The sequence below is a fragment of the Protopterus annectens genome, chromosome 6.part1 (genome assembly GCF_019279795.1).
Source record: "Protopterus annectens isolate FY-2018-M chromosome 6.part1, PAN1.0, whole genome shotgun sequence".
Taxonomy (NCBI): domain Eukaryota; kingdom Metazoa; phylum Chordata; order Ceratodontiformes; family Protopteridae; genus Protopterus; species Protopterus annectens.
Genome location: NC_056738.1, coordinates 484,779,201 through 484,792,937, shown reverse-complemented (window position 1 = coordinate 484,792,937; position 13,737 = coordinate 484,779,201). Strand labels below are relative to the sequence as shown.

At 42.7% G+C, this 13,737-nt stretch overlaps 1 protein-coding gene across 2 annotated transcripts in view; it reads right to left on the bottom strand.

Annotated features, from left to right (window-relative positions):
- Positions 1-13,737, bottom strand: part of ACADL (acyl-CoA dehydrogenase long chain) — a 603,582-nt gene that overhangs the window by 186,491 nt on the left and 403,354 nt on the right. For both annotated transcript variants that reach the window (XM_044075941.1, XM_044075942.1), the window contains exon 9: positions 5,093-5,220. In XM_044075941.1, coding sequence (XP_043931876.1) covers positions 5,093-5,220 — 128 coding nt within the window. The remainder of the gene's footprint in view (positions 1-5,092; positions 5,221-13,737) is intronic.

The window sequence follows — 13,737 nt, the reverse complement described above, 5'->3', positions numbered from 1 at the left end:
ATCACTTTGGATATCCACATTCCATCCCCACCCCTAGACAAGGAAACCACTGTGAAAAACTTTTCAAAACCGAACGTCACTTTACTTAAGACCGAGGTTGAAAGTTTCAAAGCCCCCATGCTGAAGGATAACGCTGTCCCTGCTGCAAAATCTTTTACTAATGCACTCTACGGGCACCTACAAGAATGCATGGATCTGGCCATCCCAAGCAAAACCAAGACTCACTCCTCCAAGGAAAGGAAACCAGTCTGGTGCACTCCTGCCATAAATAAGCTATACAATAGAAGGAGGAAACTAGTACAGAAAAGAGTAAAATCCCAAGAAGGGAAGACATCCCTGATCAGTATCAGCAAGAAACTACGATCCCTCATAAAATCATCCAAGGCGAGCTTTGAAAGAAAAATTGTCAAGAACTCCAAAGATAACCACAAGGCATTCTTTAGCTATGTCAAGAATCTAAGTGGCAATGCTCGGAGTTAGTGTAGAATGGCACAAAATACACTGAACCGGCCGATATTGCCAACATCCTGGCAGACAGGTTCAGCGCAAACTTCACTCCCCTCTCACCCCCAAAAGGGCCCATAAACATACCAGAAGAATGTAGAGTCCCTGAAATCACAGGCACTCAGGTTAAAACAGCCCTCTCCAAAGCCAAAAACACAGCATCAATGGGACCTGACTGTGTCCCAGGCTGCATCCTACATGAGCTCAAAGATGAACTAACCCCTTACCTAAACACACTATTCAAACTCAGCCTCTCCACAGGCTATGTACCCATACAGTGGGGCACAGCAACTGTTATTCTGCTCCACAAAGGTGGAGCCACAACAGATCCCAGGAACTATCACCCTATAAGACTGACTAGCTTGGTCTGCAAGGCTATGGAGCGCATCATCATTGAACTCATTAACAGAGACATTGGGAACCTCCAAACACTGGACCCTACCCAGTTCGGCTTTGTTAAGGGCAGATCATGCCTCCTAAACCTGGTGGACGTCTTTGAGACAGTTACCAAGACTATAGATGAGGGAAAGGTGGTACACACAGCCTACCTAGACTTTGCTAAGGCCTTCAACACCATTCCCCATTCTGGTATTATAGACAAGCTCACCAGCCTAAACATAAACCCCTACGTCACAAGATGGGCTGCCAACTGGCTCATGGACAGAACCCACATGGTGAGAGCTGTGGGAGCTAGGTCAGACTCTAAACCGGTTACAAGTGGCATTCCCCAGGGCTCAGTCCTAGGATCTCTCCTGTTCGGCATATACTTCTCAGAGGTACAGGCAAGCACAGGAGGACTATGGCTGACTAAGTTCACAGACGACTGCAAACTAGGGGCTATAATGGACTGTCCGGCTGATGCAGACATCCTCCAAAAGGGTCTCACTGAGATGAATGCCTGGTGTCAAAATCATGGCCTCAAGCTAAATGCCAAAAAGTGCATAGTCATCCCCTTTGGAAAAAACAAAGTACCCACAAACTACCACATAGGTGGTAGTCCCCTAAATACGGAAGACTTAATACGGGATCTGGGGACGCAAGTAGATAGTAATCTCACCTTTGATAATCACATTGCCAAAGTGGTTGGAAAATCCCTCTATGTGGCCCACCTAATCACAAAAGGGTTCGCATCCAGATCAAAAGAGGTAATTTTGCCCTCTACTCATCACTCATCAGACCCATCATAGAGTACAACGACCCATTTGGGATGTACCTTACAAGACAACTTCAACAGTTGGAAAGACCACAGAAGTACCTCACCAAGGGGATCACTTGCATCAAACAGATGCCCTATGCAGCTCGACTGCAGAAACTCCAGTTTGTTGCATACCGCCTACTCAAAAGTAATCTCTACCTGACATACAAGGCCATGTCCAACCCAGAATTGATGGACATGCTTTACCTAAAAAAAAACTTATCCCCTCGATCCACATGCTCTAGGGATCTAAACCCTCACCACAACAATAAATAGGACTTGCTGGAGGGATAGCTTCCTGTCCCAAAGACTTCCCATGCCTTGGAACAAGATTCCAATCTACATTAGGCAGAGCTCCTCGCTAACACACTTCAAAAGAAACCTTGACGAGTGGATGGGAAAAAGAAAGTTTACCCCAGGGATCACTTCAGTGGCTCTGATGGAAAGAGGCACAAAGAACTAATCTGGGGGGGGGGGGGGGGGGCAAAGCCAACACATTCTGGCTAGGCTTATAAATGCCTTCAGGCAGATAGCCTAGTACCTACCTATGAACCTATGAGTATTTAATAACCTCAAACAGCAAATTGCCAACCCACCTACATTGAGATACTATGATGTCCACAAACCAGAAGTTTTTTCCTGTGATACTTCAAAGTTCGGTCTTAGTGCAGTTATTCTTCAAGAGGGCAGACCAGTTGCCTATACATCTAGAACTCTTACCCAAACTGAAATGCAGTATGCTTAAATTGAGAAGAACTTTTGGCAATTGTGTTTGCATGTTCGAAGTTTCATGATTATATTTATGGCTGAGCTATCCAAGTCAAAACTGATCATCGACCTCTAGTCACTATTTTAAAGAACCCTATGCATGCAGCTCCAGCAAGACTACAAAGAATGATGCTCAGATTACAAAAAATACAACTTTAAAATGGTCTATACAAAAGGCAAACTTCTTTATCTGGCTGATACCTTATCCAAATCACCCAGAAATACCACAGAACACCTTGATGCAGAGAATTTTGACTGATGTCATGGAAGTGTGTAATTTTTCTACCACGAGACTTGATGAACTGAGAGATCATACAAAGACTGATCCAGTTTTGCAGAAGCTCAACCACTTCATCAATGTTTGATAGCCTTCAAATCAATCTTGTGTACCGTCAAAAGTACAACCTTATTTACAATACAGAGTTGGATGCAGACAGCATCATTTTCAAAGGTCCCAAAGTTATTGTTCCTACTTCCTTAGAACATGAATACATTCAGATTCTGCACTGTGGCTAACTAGGTTCCGAAGCTACCAAAGAAGGGCAAAAGGACTAGTATTTTGGGCTTCTCTGTCAAAGGACATTGATAAAATGCTGTCATCTTGTTCAGTATGCAATAGTACTAAATCGCATTTGCAAAAAGAACCACTTCAACTAAGCCAGATTCCTGAACTACCTAGGTCAACAGTAGCTACTGACATATTTGAGTGGAACAATCACCATTACTTAGTGTTGATAGACTCTTACTCAAACTGGTTTGAAATCGATTTGCTACTTAACCTGATGTCCAGTACTGTTATTTCTGACAAAGGTACCAAATTTACCAATCAACTGTTTCAGAAATTTGCAAAAGAGTGGGAGACTTTATCCATGTTACTAGCAGTCTAGAATACCAACAGTTAAACGGCCTTGTTGATCGTGCAGTACAGAGTGGAAAACAATTACTAGAGAGGTCAAAGCATGACAATACTGACATCATCTTGAATTTAATTAATCTCAGAAATATACCCAGTGATAATCTACTTGGCTCGCCTGCTCAGAAACATTTATCTAGGCAAACCAGAACAACCTTGCCTATCAGTTCTAGTTTGTTGGTGCCTAAAGCTAAAAACAGAGCAATCAAAGCCCAAATCTTTAAGAAGCGTTCCTTTCAGAAGTCCAGCGTTGATAAAATGAGTACATTTCTTTGTCCGTTAAAAAGAGAGACAGTGAGGATGTAAATGGCAAAAGGCTTTGATTGAATTGGTCAAGTGTGAGGCATACATGCCAAGTTGAGATCCTACTTAGTGGAATCTGGGGGTACAGAATACAGGAGGAACAGCAGCCAACTTCTTCTGGTGTCTGAATCGATATCGCAGCACTGTACCTGTGATACAGATTCTAGATCTCAGAGCAACCCTGACAATGTTCATACTGAAGAACATGTCTCAGTATCCATTCCCATTCCTGATGTCCCCAAAGTTGAACATTCCTTGAAGATAGTCCCCATTGCTAGATCCAGTTTTGATTTTTATGTTACATGATCAGGTCGTATTTCTAGAACTAATGTAAAATACACAGGAACCTGGACACGACTGTTTTATGTGTGTTTAATTTTGTATGATTGCACGTCAAAGAATTACTTCTGTATAACTGCATGTCAAAAGATCATTTCGGTGTAATTGCATGTCTGTGAATACTGTAATTTGCTGTATGATCTATTTCTTAAAGAGGGAGGATGTAGACAGAGCGCTTGTTTTAACTTTAAGAAGCACTTCCAGATGAAGGCACGTGCATATAAACAGTGAGCACATGAAGGCAGCAGTGTTATTTTGAGAGAACAGCCAGAGTGTTAACATGTACGAGTGTAGTAGTCAGTCTGTTTATAAGTTTATTTAAGTAAGTTACTAAGCCTCTATCCAGATATGTATGTGTGGGTGTGGGTGTGGGTGTGTGGGTGTGTGTAATAAAGCTGCTTGAACCGAACCCACAACTGTTGGTCTGTTTTATCCTGACCGGATGAGCGACACCATGTACAGTGACAAGGCTTAGAGTTGGTCCATGTAGGACATGTTGTTTAGGCCTTGTATCCTTTTAGTAATGTGCCTCTGTGGTTGTCTCAGTTGTTGCATGTGTCTGGATAAATGCACAAGAAAGGGAACATTATATTCAATGACTGGCCTAATGAGGACTGAGTAAAGGGGGTTGATGATTTCCACAGATCTAGACACAATCCCTTGGTCTATAACCTGTCAATACAGAAAAACTTTCTTACAACAATGAACACGTTAGTCAAAAGTTAAGTCACTGTCCTCATATGTTCCCAAATACCGAACAACTGGGTCAACTTTTAGGGGCATACAGTTAATGTGGCAATTTTCTGGGACAGATGATGTCCCGAATGATACAATAATGCGTTTTTTGGCATTTAGCTTCAGTCCATGATTTTTGACACAAGCTATTTTATTTGGAACAAGCTTTCCTACAGGATGGCTAAGTTGTTGCTCCCAGCTTGCAGTCATCTGCAAACGTAGCCTGAACCCTTTGGTATTGACTTTTAATTCAGAAAAGTAGCTGCCCAACAGAAAAAAACTGGAATGCAAGCCAACAATCAATTTGGCTTTTAGAAAAAAACATGTATACATACCAGTACTTTGCCATTGAAGCAGTAGCTGTATCTAAACGTTTCTCAGCATGTAGTTGGATACAGTTATCCACGAATGCTCGAGACACACAAATTTGAGTTTTCAGTTCTGCAAGCCTGTGTTGTACAGTCTAGTATCAAAAATAAATAACTAAAGGTCACAGGTATTCTCCACAAAGCATACAGATATCCAATGAATTAACAAAAATTACTAATGCAAACTGTTGGTTGCACAAGCCACAACTTTAAATACATTTTTGCAAGTATACATTTCATTCTTTATCTTCTTTTCATCACCCCACTTTTATTGAACATTTTGTAACCATTTCATTAGCTAACATATTCAAACAATATGAACAAAGAAACAAGAAAATTATGTCATAAACCATTTTGGAGACAATCTCAGTAAAAGTCCAATGTATACATTTAACTATTATACAATTTAATTGAATTTTATCAATACTTCTCTTTCACTCCTTATTGTTTATCCCGTTTAATTAAATATGGTACTGAGGATATCAAACACAGCTACAACAAAAATATAAACAAATATTCAGTCTACTTCAATATTTAGTGAAGTGGTTCCATGGCTAAATAATCATATCTCAATAACAATGTTTCTTGCAGCAGGTAAAATAAAGGCACTGCTGTGTTGTGTACCCACCATAACAGTAAATCTAAGAAAAAAATCCTGTGTCAATTCACTTGCTAATTTTTCCAGATTTCTTCCTACATGGGAGACTGCCTTGTGCTGATGTTCACTTCGGTGTGCATAAATAGTATACATAGAGGCACAACTTCATGCATCAGTACTTCTTTACAAGAAATGCTTGTAAAGATGTTTTTTTGCTTACAAAGAAAGAAAAAGTATGGTGTACTTACTGCCAAGTCTCAAACTCTAATGTCATGGTAAGTAGTTCATGAAAGTGTAACTCTACACTTTAAAAGGAGGATTAGCAAGGCAAGTAACAAATATGAATAGAATCCCAGACATTATGCAGTTGTCCTAAATTCCACAGGACTGCTCGTCCAAGGCAAGATCTCACTTTATTCTTAGCTAATACTGTCCAGTTTGCAGTGTTTTATGAATGCCGAGTACCAGACCCCATAAGCAGAGCATTATAAATGCCCTGAATTTGGGCAATGTTAAAATTCACAGCTGAAATAGCAGTATTTTTGTAGAGGGGTCTGTATAACCCAGCCTCTCTAGTGGCCTGCTATATTTTCTTGTCAGAATGATGTGCTGCTTGCCAATCATTTTGGCATGTCTCTTCTGTTACTACTAGCAGTCTTGTATTCCACGCAAGACAGAATTAAATAATCTGGTTTCATTATAGATTAAGATTTATTTCTATTGACTAAGTTGCCTATGAACATCTTGTGCACAGCCACAGACAACAGGGTTTTGGGAATGGCAGCACAAATTCTGTCCATGTCTTTTGCACAAACCTCCTTGGGTCCCTGGAGTAGCACCAACCATGTGTCTTAATACTGTGGCTTAAATGACTGGGATGCTGAACTGACTGATTTGTGGCAAAAGCTGAAACTACTATTGGCATACAAGAAAGAATAGTCCAATAACAGATTCTGCTGGCAGATGATGACTGATGAATCTGCCTCTTCACTTACCTACTGAATAAGCTATATATTGCTACTTAACAGTTGTTGCACTTCTTGTAAGAAATGCTTTATGTCTGACCCAGGTCTCGACTATGACTCGGCCGTTACTCCAGCTCATGGAGATGAACAAACTCTCAAGCACTTTTCCTACCCACACTGCACTAAGCCCAACTCCCCTCAGATCTAATATACAGCCTGAAAGAGAGAGAGACAGATAAAGAAAGACCATAAAAGAATTTCCATAACTGGAGTTCAACACCAGGGAGATGGGGTGTCCTTGGTCTCCTCGAAAATCTTATTTCTGCAAAGTTGTTTGAGGGAAATGGAGGAGGATGGAGGGTGGGGAGTTGACGAAGAATGAACATGGACAACACAGATGGAACATTATGGTAAGTACATAACTTCTTTATCTGATGTTGTCAATTTTCATTCATTCCTCAACGTACGGGACAGAGTACCCAGATACCTAAACTCCTGGGTGGACTGTAAGGAAGGATATTCCTGAGTACAGTTGAACCAAAGATCGCTCTTCCCCTCAAGACCAGATCCAGTTTGTAATGAGTGATAAAGATATAAGGATTTGACCAAGTAGCAGCCGCACAAATATAGTCCATGAATGCTCTAGACTGGAATACAGTGGAAGTAGCCATAGATCTAGTTAAATGAGCCTTTAATGGTTTTGGTAGGGGGAGATTCAGTATAGACAAATGAGATGCAAATTGTCAACCATCTCGCTATTGTTGCTTTTGTGACCAATTTTCCCATCTTGTGATAAGCAAGGGAAAGAAAGAGCTGGTGTAATTTATTTTGTCTGTGCAGGTAGAAAAATAACTGCCTATGAATAACCAGTAAGTGCAACATATACTCTCCTTTATTCACAAAGTTTGGGAAGACTACTGGGAGGTTAATTGCTTTGTTAATGCAGGATTCTCACACCACCTTAGGTAGGAAGGAAGCACTGGTACATAAGGTGCTCCTGTCCTTGTGGAAAACTAAAATGGAGGCTTAGAAGATAATGCTTGAAGTTCTGAAATTCTTCTAGCAAATGTTAATTGCAACTAAAAAGATAGTCTTCCAGGTCAAGAATTTTAGATCACATTTAGCTGCAGGTTCAAAGGGGGACTGTGCCAAAGCTTGCAGTAGCAAATTCAAATCCCATGGTGGTATAAGATCTTTGTAAGGAAGTCTAAATAGAAGAGTACCTTTCAAGAATGCATTGCATAGTTCAGAAGATGCTAGGGAAGAATTCTGATACCCCACATGGAAATTTGAGATGGCTGCAAGTTAGACTGGTAATCAACCTAGCACCCTCAATAAATAAACTCACTAAAAATTTGAGAACAGTATGTATCGGAGCTTAGAAGAGTTCTACTTGATTCTACTCTGCCCAACAAACAAATCTTCTCCATTTACTTCTGTAGAGTTTCCTCGTGGAGGGCTTGTGAGATAACAGAATGGAATGGACAGGTGATGAGTGCATAGGTTGCCTGTCTAACAATGGGACTGGAGAAACCACGCAGTCAGCTTGAGCTTTATGATGTGGGTGAATCATGTCTGATGAGACAGAAGGTCTGGAGTTGGATCCAGAATCCAATGCGAGTACAAGCAGATGAGGCCAAAAGAAGGGAACCAAATTTGTCGAGGCTAGTATGGTGCAATGAGGATGACTTTGCTCTTCAAACTGGCTGCTTTCTAGAGGGATTTGGGAATTAAAGGAGTCGGGGATAAGCTTATAGGAGACCGGGGGGCCAACCATGAAGTACAGCATCTCTCGGTGACTTCCACAGAGGGGGATTACGGCAAAGAAGCTGCTGCACTTTTTTAGGGGAGATGCAAAAAGACTGTAGCAAGGCTGTACCCACCAATGGAAAATTTGGGGATGATCACTCATGAGGTAGTAAGATCAGACAGACATTCTACCATCTTGTTGGATTTTCTTGGAATGTGCATGGCAATTAGAAAATAGTTGGAAGAAATCGCCCACTGTCACACCCTCAGGGCTTCTTGACACAGGGGGTAAGATCTGGTTCCTCCTTGTTTATGTACCAAACTACCAACATGTTGTCTGGATCTCAATCTTTCTGAGAGTTCTGGAATGTTTGCAACGCAGAAAGCACTGCTCTCACTCCTAGAACATTGATATGCAAGATTGCCTCCTCATTAGGACCAAGTGCCATGGACCGTCTTCCCCAGAAAATGCATCCCCCCCACCCAATCTGGGAAGCATCTGTGGTCACTATGGCCTTGGGCTGAGGGAAAAAGAAGGGACAGCCTACCAACAGTTGTTGTGACTGCATACACCAGGAAAAATACTGTTAGCATGCACGAGTTATTCTCATCTTCATCGATACAGGTTGAGAATTGACCATTGTGTTTTTAGCGTTCATCGTAGAGTTCTCATGTCATACCTTGTTAAAGGAACTAAGACCATTGCCGCTGATGTTAATCCCAGGGCTTGTAGAATCAAACTGGGCTGACATTTTGGTACTGCAAAATATTTTCTTGACCTGATTTCTGTACTCTCGAAAGGGGAAGTGATGCTATCATAGAAACTGTGTTGAATATTGCTCCTATGAATCCCAATGACTGGGGTCAGCTGTAATGGTATTTTGTTGTGATTGATAGTTATTCCAAGATTTGAACAAGTCTGCAACACTGTGTGTTGGGTATGTATCAATCAATGCCTGGTTGGACTAGTAATGAGCCAGTCATCCAAGCCTGGAAACATGGGGGAAACCCTGCAGTCTCAAGTGAGCTGCCACCACTGCCATGCACTTGAACACCTTGGGGGCTGTGGTGAGACCAAAGGGCAGTGCTCTGAACTGGTAATGACTGGCTCCCAGCCAGAAGCATAAGTACCTTCCAGATCATCTGTTCATTTTTATGTGATAGTACGCATCCTGAAGGTCTACTGAGCACATCCAATCATCCTTACTCAGAAAGGGCAGAATAGACTGAACCATGACCATCCTGAACTTGGTGTGTCAAACTGATATGTTGAACACACTGAGATCTAAAATCTGTCTCCAGTCCACTGTTTTCTTTGGCATTAAAAAGAATCTTGAGTAAGTTTTGGATTCTATTTGGTTTGGAGGGACCTCTTGGATGACTCTTTTTCCTAGCAGGTTTTGTATTTCCAGGGCTGCTGTTTCCCTCTGATTGGTGGAACATCTGGGATTTCCCTGGGTAAAGGGTGGAAGAGAACTGGAATAATGTAACCTCTGGAAAGATCCTCTGCACCCAAGTGTCATTTGTTATGTTTAGCCAGGCTGCTTGGTGCAGGGTTAAGCGACCCCTGACTGCCTCAAGAGGCAGGCAATTGGGCCTCCATTCAGGAACATTGATAGGGTCTGTTGGACACGGTATTTCTAGACCCTGGGTTTTGCAGGCCTCCTCTTCTACAGAGGCATCTTCTATCATTATTGTTTACATGCATTTGGAGGGTTTCTCCCCGGACCTTTACTGAAAATTGTCTTCATTCCAAGTCAGACTTTCCCAGTAAACAAACAAACAAATAAAATTATCACTCCCCCCTACCTCTGGGGGAACCACCTCCACATGTGTCCTGGAAAGGACCTGGAGACTTCTGGAACCACATCTTTTGACCTTCCTGTTGACTCCTGGAAAAGGTCTGTTGAGGGGGGTCAAAAAACGTGTGCCCACGGCAGATAGGGTCTTTCCATCCTTCTCACACCTGCAGAGTGCATCTTTCACTGGGGGCCAAATAAAGAAGAACCGTCAAAAGGAGCATTGACGAAAGAGGGCTTGAAGGGCTCCGCAAAAATCACAGGCACATCCAGGCATGCCTCCTGATGGAAATGCCTTAACCTGCAGCCCTTAAGATGCTTTCTGCAGCAGGTGAGCCGAATCTCATGGAAGAATTTGCAAAAGATTTTAGGGTAGCCAACTGTGAATCCACCAAAGTTTAAGTCTCTGCAATAGTGCTCCTTGAAAGGGAGTTTGAAAGTTCCTTAATTAAGTCCCTTTGCAACCCCGTGAAATGTGCCAGAAAGTTCAGCGAACCGACAGCCAAAGTCGATGAAGCATACACTCACTTCCAAATCTGTCCATAGCCCTAGATTCTCTATTGGGGCATGAACAGTGGAACTCTGTTCCATGAGTTCCCTTTTAGCAGCTCCCGCCATGACCATGACTTCAACCAGTACTCCCTTACTCCAATGCTCTCTCCCTTCTAGTGGAGCCAGAATCCTGTCCGGTCTCTTGGGGATTGGCTTAATCATATCCGATTCCTTCCATGCATGCCTAGAAACCAAATCAATGAGTTCATCTGCATGGAGAGTGACCCAGGAGGTAGACGGGCCAGTCCTGAAAGCTTCAAGAAATACCGACTCTTCAGGAGATGGATTTTGGGTAAACCAACCACCCTTCTGTTTTAAGATCTCAAGGATGTCTCCAAATGAGACATAATCGGGTTGTGATTTGGGAAACGCCTCTCCTTCATCAAGTCAGAATCATACCGACTCCTGGGAGGAATCCAAGTGCCACCTCTTACATGTGTTCTTCCTAGGGACTTTTTTGGTGGGATGATCCAGAGAAGTATCAAAACAGAGGCGTATACCTGTCTGGGTGGTCTGAAAGCTTTGGGCTGGGTGTCCCACTGGAGTAGAGTGCAGAGAATCACAGGGCAAAGATAGATGGGATGTTGAAGGTGGATCCAAGGGGGAAGGACTCGCCTGACCTGCCGGAGCAGAAAAGACCCTCTTCACAACCTTGAAAGCCAACCACTCCCGAAGAGAGGGAAGCCAACAAAGCTGAGAAAACAAATTTCTGGCCTGCCAGCCCCCTCTGCTCTGAGAGCTGCCCACCTGCGGTGGAAGCCAGTGACAAGCTGTCCAACTCCGAAGCTCCCCAAGGGAGAGACCGCTCCAAAAACCTCAGAGTCAACTCCATCCCCTCAGATCCAACCTGGAAGCTTTGGCTCTGAGAGCCATCAGGGTCTGAAGATGTCACTGCCAGCATGCTCAGAGTAACTGTCAGATCCGAAGAGAAAACTCTCTTTGGTTCCGATCCAGAAGGGTACAGAATAATCGGATTTGAGGACTCTAATCCCACAATGTGGGTCAGAGGAGGAGTAGCTACCGGTGCAGTAGTTGATGTTCCTGACCTGAGGGGTTAGGAACTGTGTAGACTCCCTTCTAAATTGCTTCATGACAAGTTTCCTCACCATTCTTTCCACATCGTTCCTCCAGAAGTATCACAGAGGCCAAGATGGCACTAATAAAGGGGGCCTAGAGTGCCACTCAAGAAAAGGGGAGGGCACCCTAGATGGTACTGGGTCCACTGAGGGTGAATATACAGTTCTATGCAGATTCTTCGGATCCAAAGTACTTTACTTCTGTTCGGAAGGACCTGCCATCATTTTTATCAGATCTGAGGATGGCCAGATTGGAGGAGATGTCGGATCCCATTTTGTTTTCTTTGTTTCAGAACAGGTGTAAGGAGTAGAGTCAGGAGACCTGGACCTTCTTGATGGGTCCCTGGACTTCACTTTAGGAGATGGAACTCCAGCAATGGCCTGAGAACAGGTAGTTGTCAAAAGGCCTTTCAATATCAATTTATTTTGTCTCTCAGTAAAAGCTCTTGGGTTAAACCCACTACAAATATCACACAATCCATACAGACTGTGAATGTTCAGCCCCAAACAGTAAACGCATAAGGAGTAAGCATCAGTAAAAGGCATTTTGTGCCCACAATTCGCACATTTTTTAAATCCCTTATGTGATATATGTAATGGTTAAGCAACCAGATATCTAGTTTAACAATAACTAACATTGGAGAGAAAGAGGGCACAGGAATAAAGGCCATCAAACTTTTTTTTTTTTTGTTTGTTAGTTAAATCAGAAACACAAAACACCCCGAGAAGACACAGGGATATATGGGGGTAGGAAAGGGCTAAACCAACAATGGTAGTAAGAACACACTCGTGAGTGTAACTATAGAAATTAATGATGAAAAGGAGCACACACTTACAAAAAACAAGAAATTATTAACTAGGGTAAGATTCAACAATGGAAGAGAATTAAAGAGAAATTTGGAAGATAAACATCTTTTAAACCAACGGCAGAAAATAGTCGTCAACCACGTCAGGTCGCGAAAGTGGCAAACAAGATCTGAGGGGAGTTGGGCTTGGTACATTGTGGGTAGGAAAAGAGCTCGAGAGTTTGTTCATCTCCACGAGCTGGAGTAATGGCCGAGTCAGATCCAAGTATCGGATCCGAACCCATACGTTGGAATGAATGAAATGAAAATTGACATCAAATCTGATGTTAGTACTCACTTATCTTTTACAGGTTACTTGAGGAAGTTTCTCAGGACTGGGTTTACTGCTGGAAAGAATCAAAAGAAACATCTATACTCTCAGAAAAGAGAAGGCAAGAATCAGAAAGGCCAAGAATACCAGAGACCACTTTATAGAATTATCATTAAGAACAGCAGCTACAAAGGAAAGAGAGCAGTTGGTATAATGGTTAAGATCTTGACCTCCCATGCATTTGGTACAAGGTTCAGTCTTGACCTACTGCCAATGTCCAGTCTTGACCTACTGCCAATGTCCTAATGGAATTTGAGGGTTCCCCAAACTCCCAAAAACATACAGAGTGTTTCCACTTCAAACTCACCTAAGAACAGAGTTCAGGGCAGCAGCACAGACTCTAGATGGTGCTCTATAGAGAGAGCAGCTGTATGGACCAACTGCTTTGGGCATCAACTGTGATATGGGGCCATGTCAGGGCTAACCACTCTATGGGGTAATAACTGGTTTCAGGTGATCCATTCATGTTGACTAATGTTGTCAAAAATGGGCACTGGTGTTTGCCAGTGATAAGTGGGTTGAGGACCCCACCTACTTTGACCTACACCAGGTACCCATGCTAATGGTGGCAGGGATGCATATGGCCCTGTTGGCCAGTGTGTGTCTGGCATAAAGCCTGGGTCAATAAGCTGCCAGCTGGAGTCCAGTTGCCAGCTTGGGTTACCTGGGATAGCTCTGTTGAATGAAAGCTGGATAT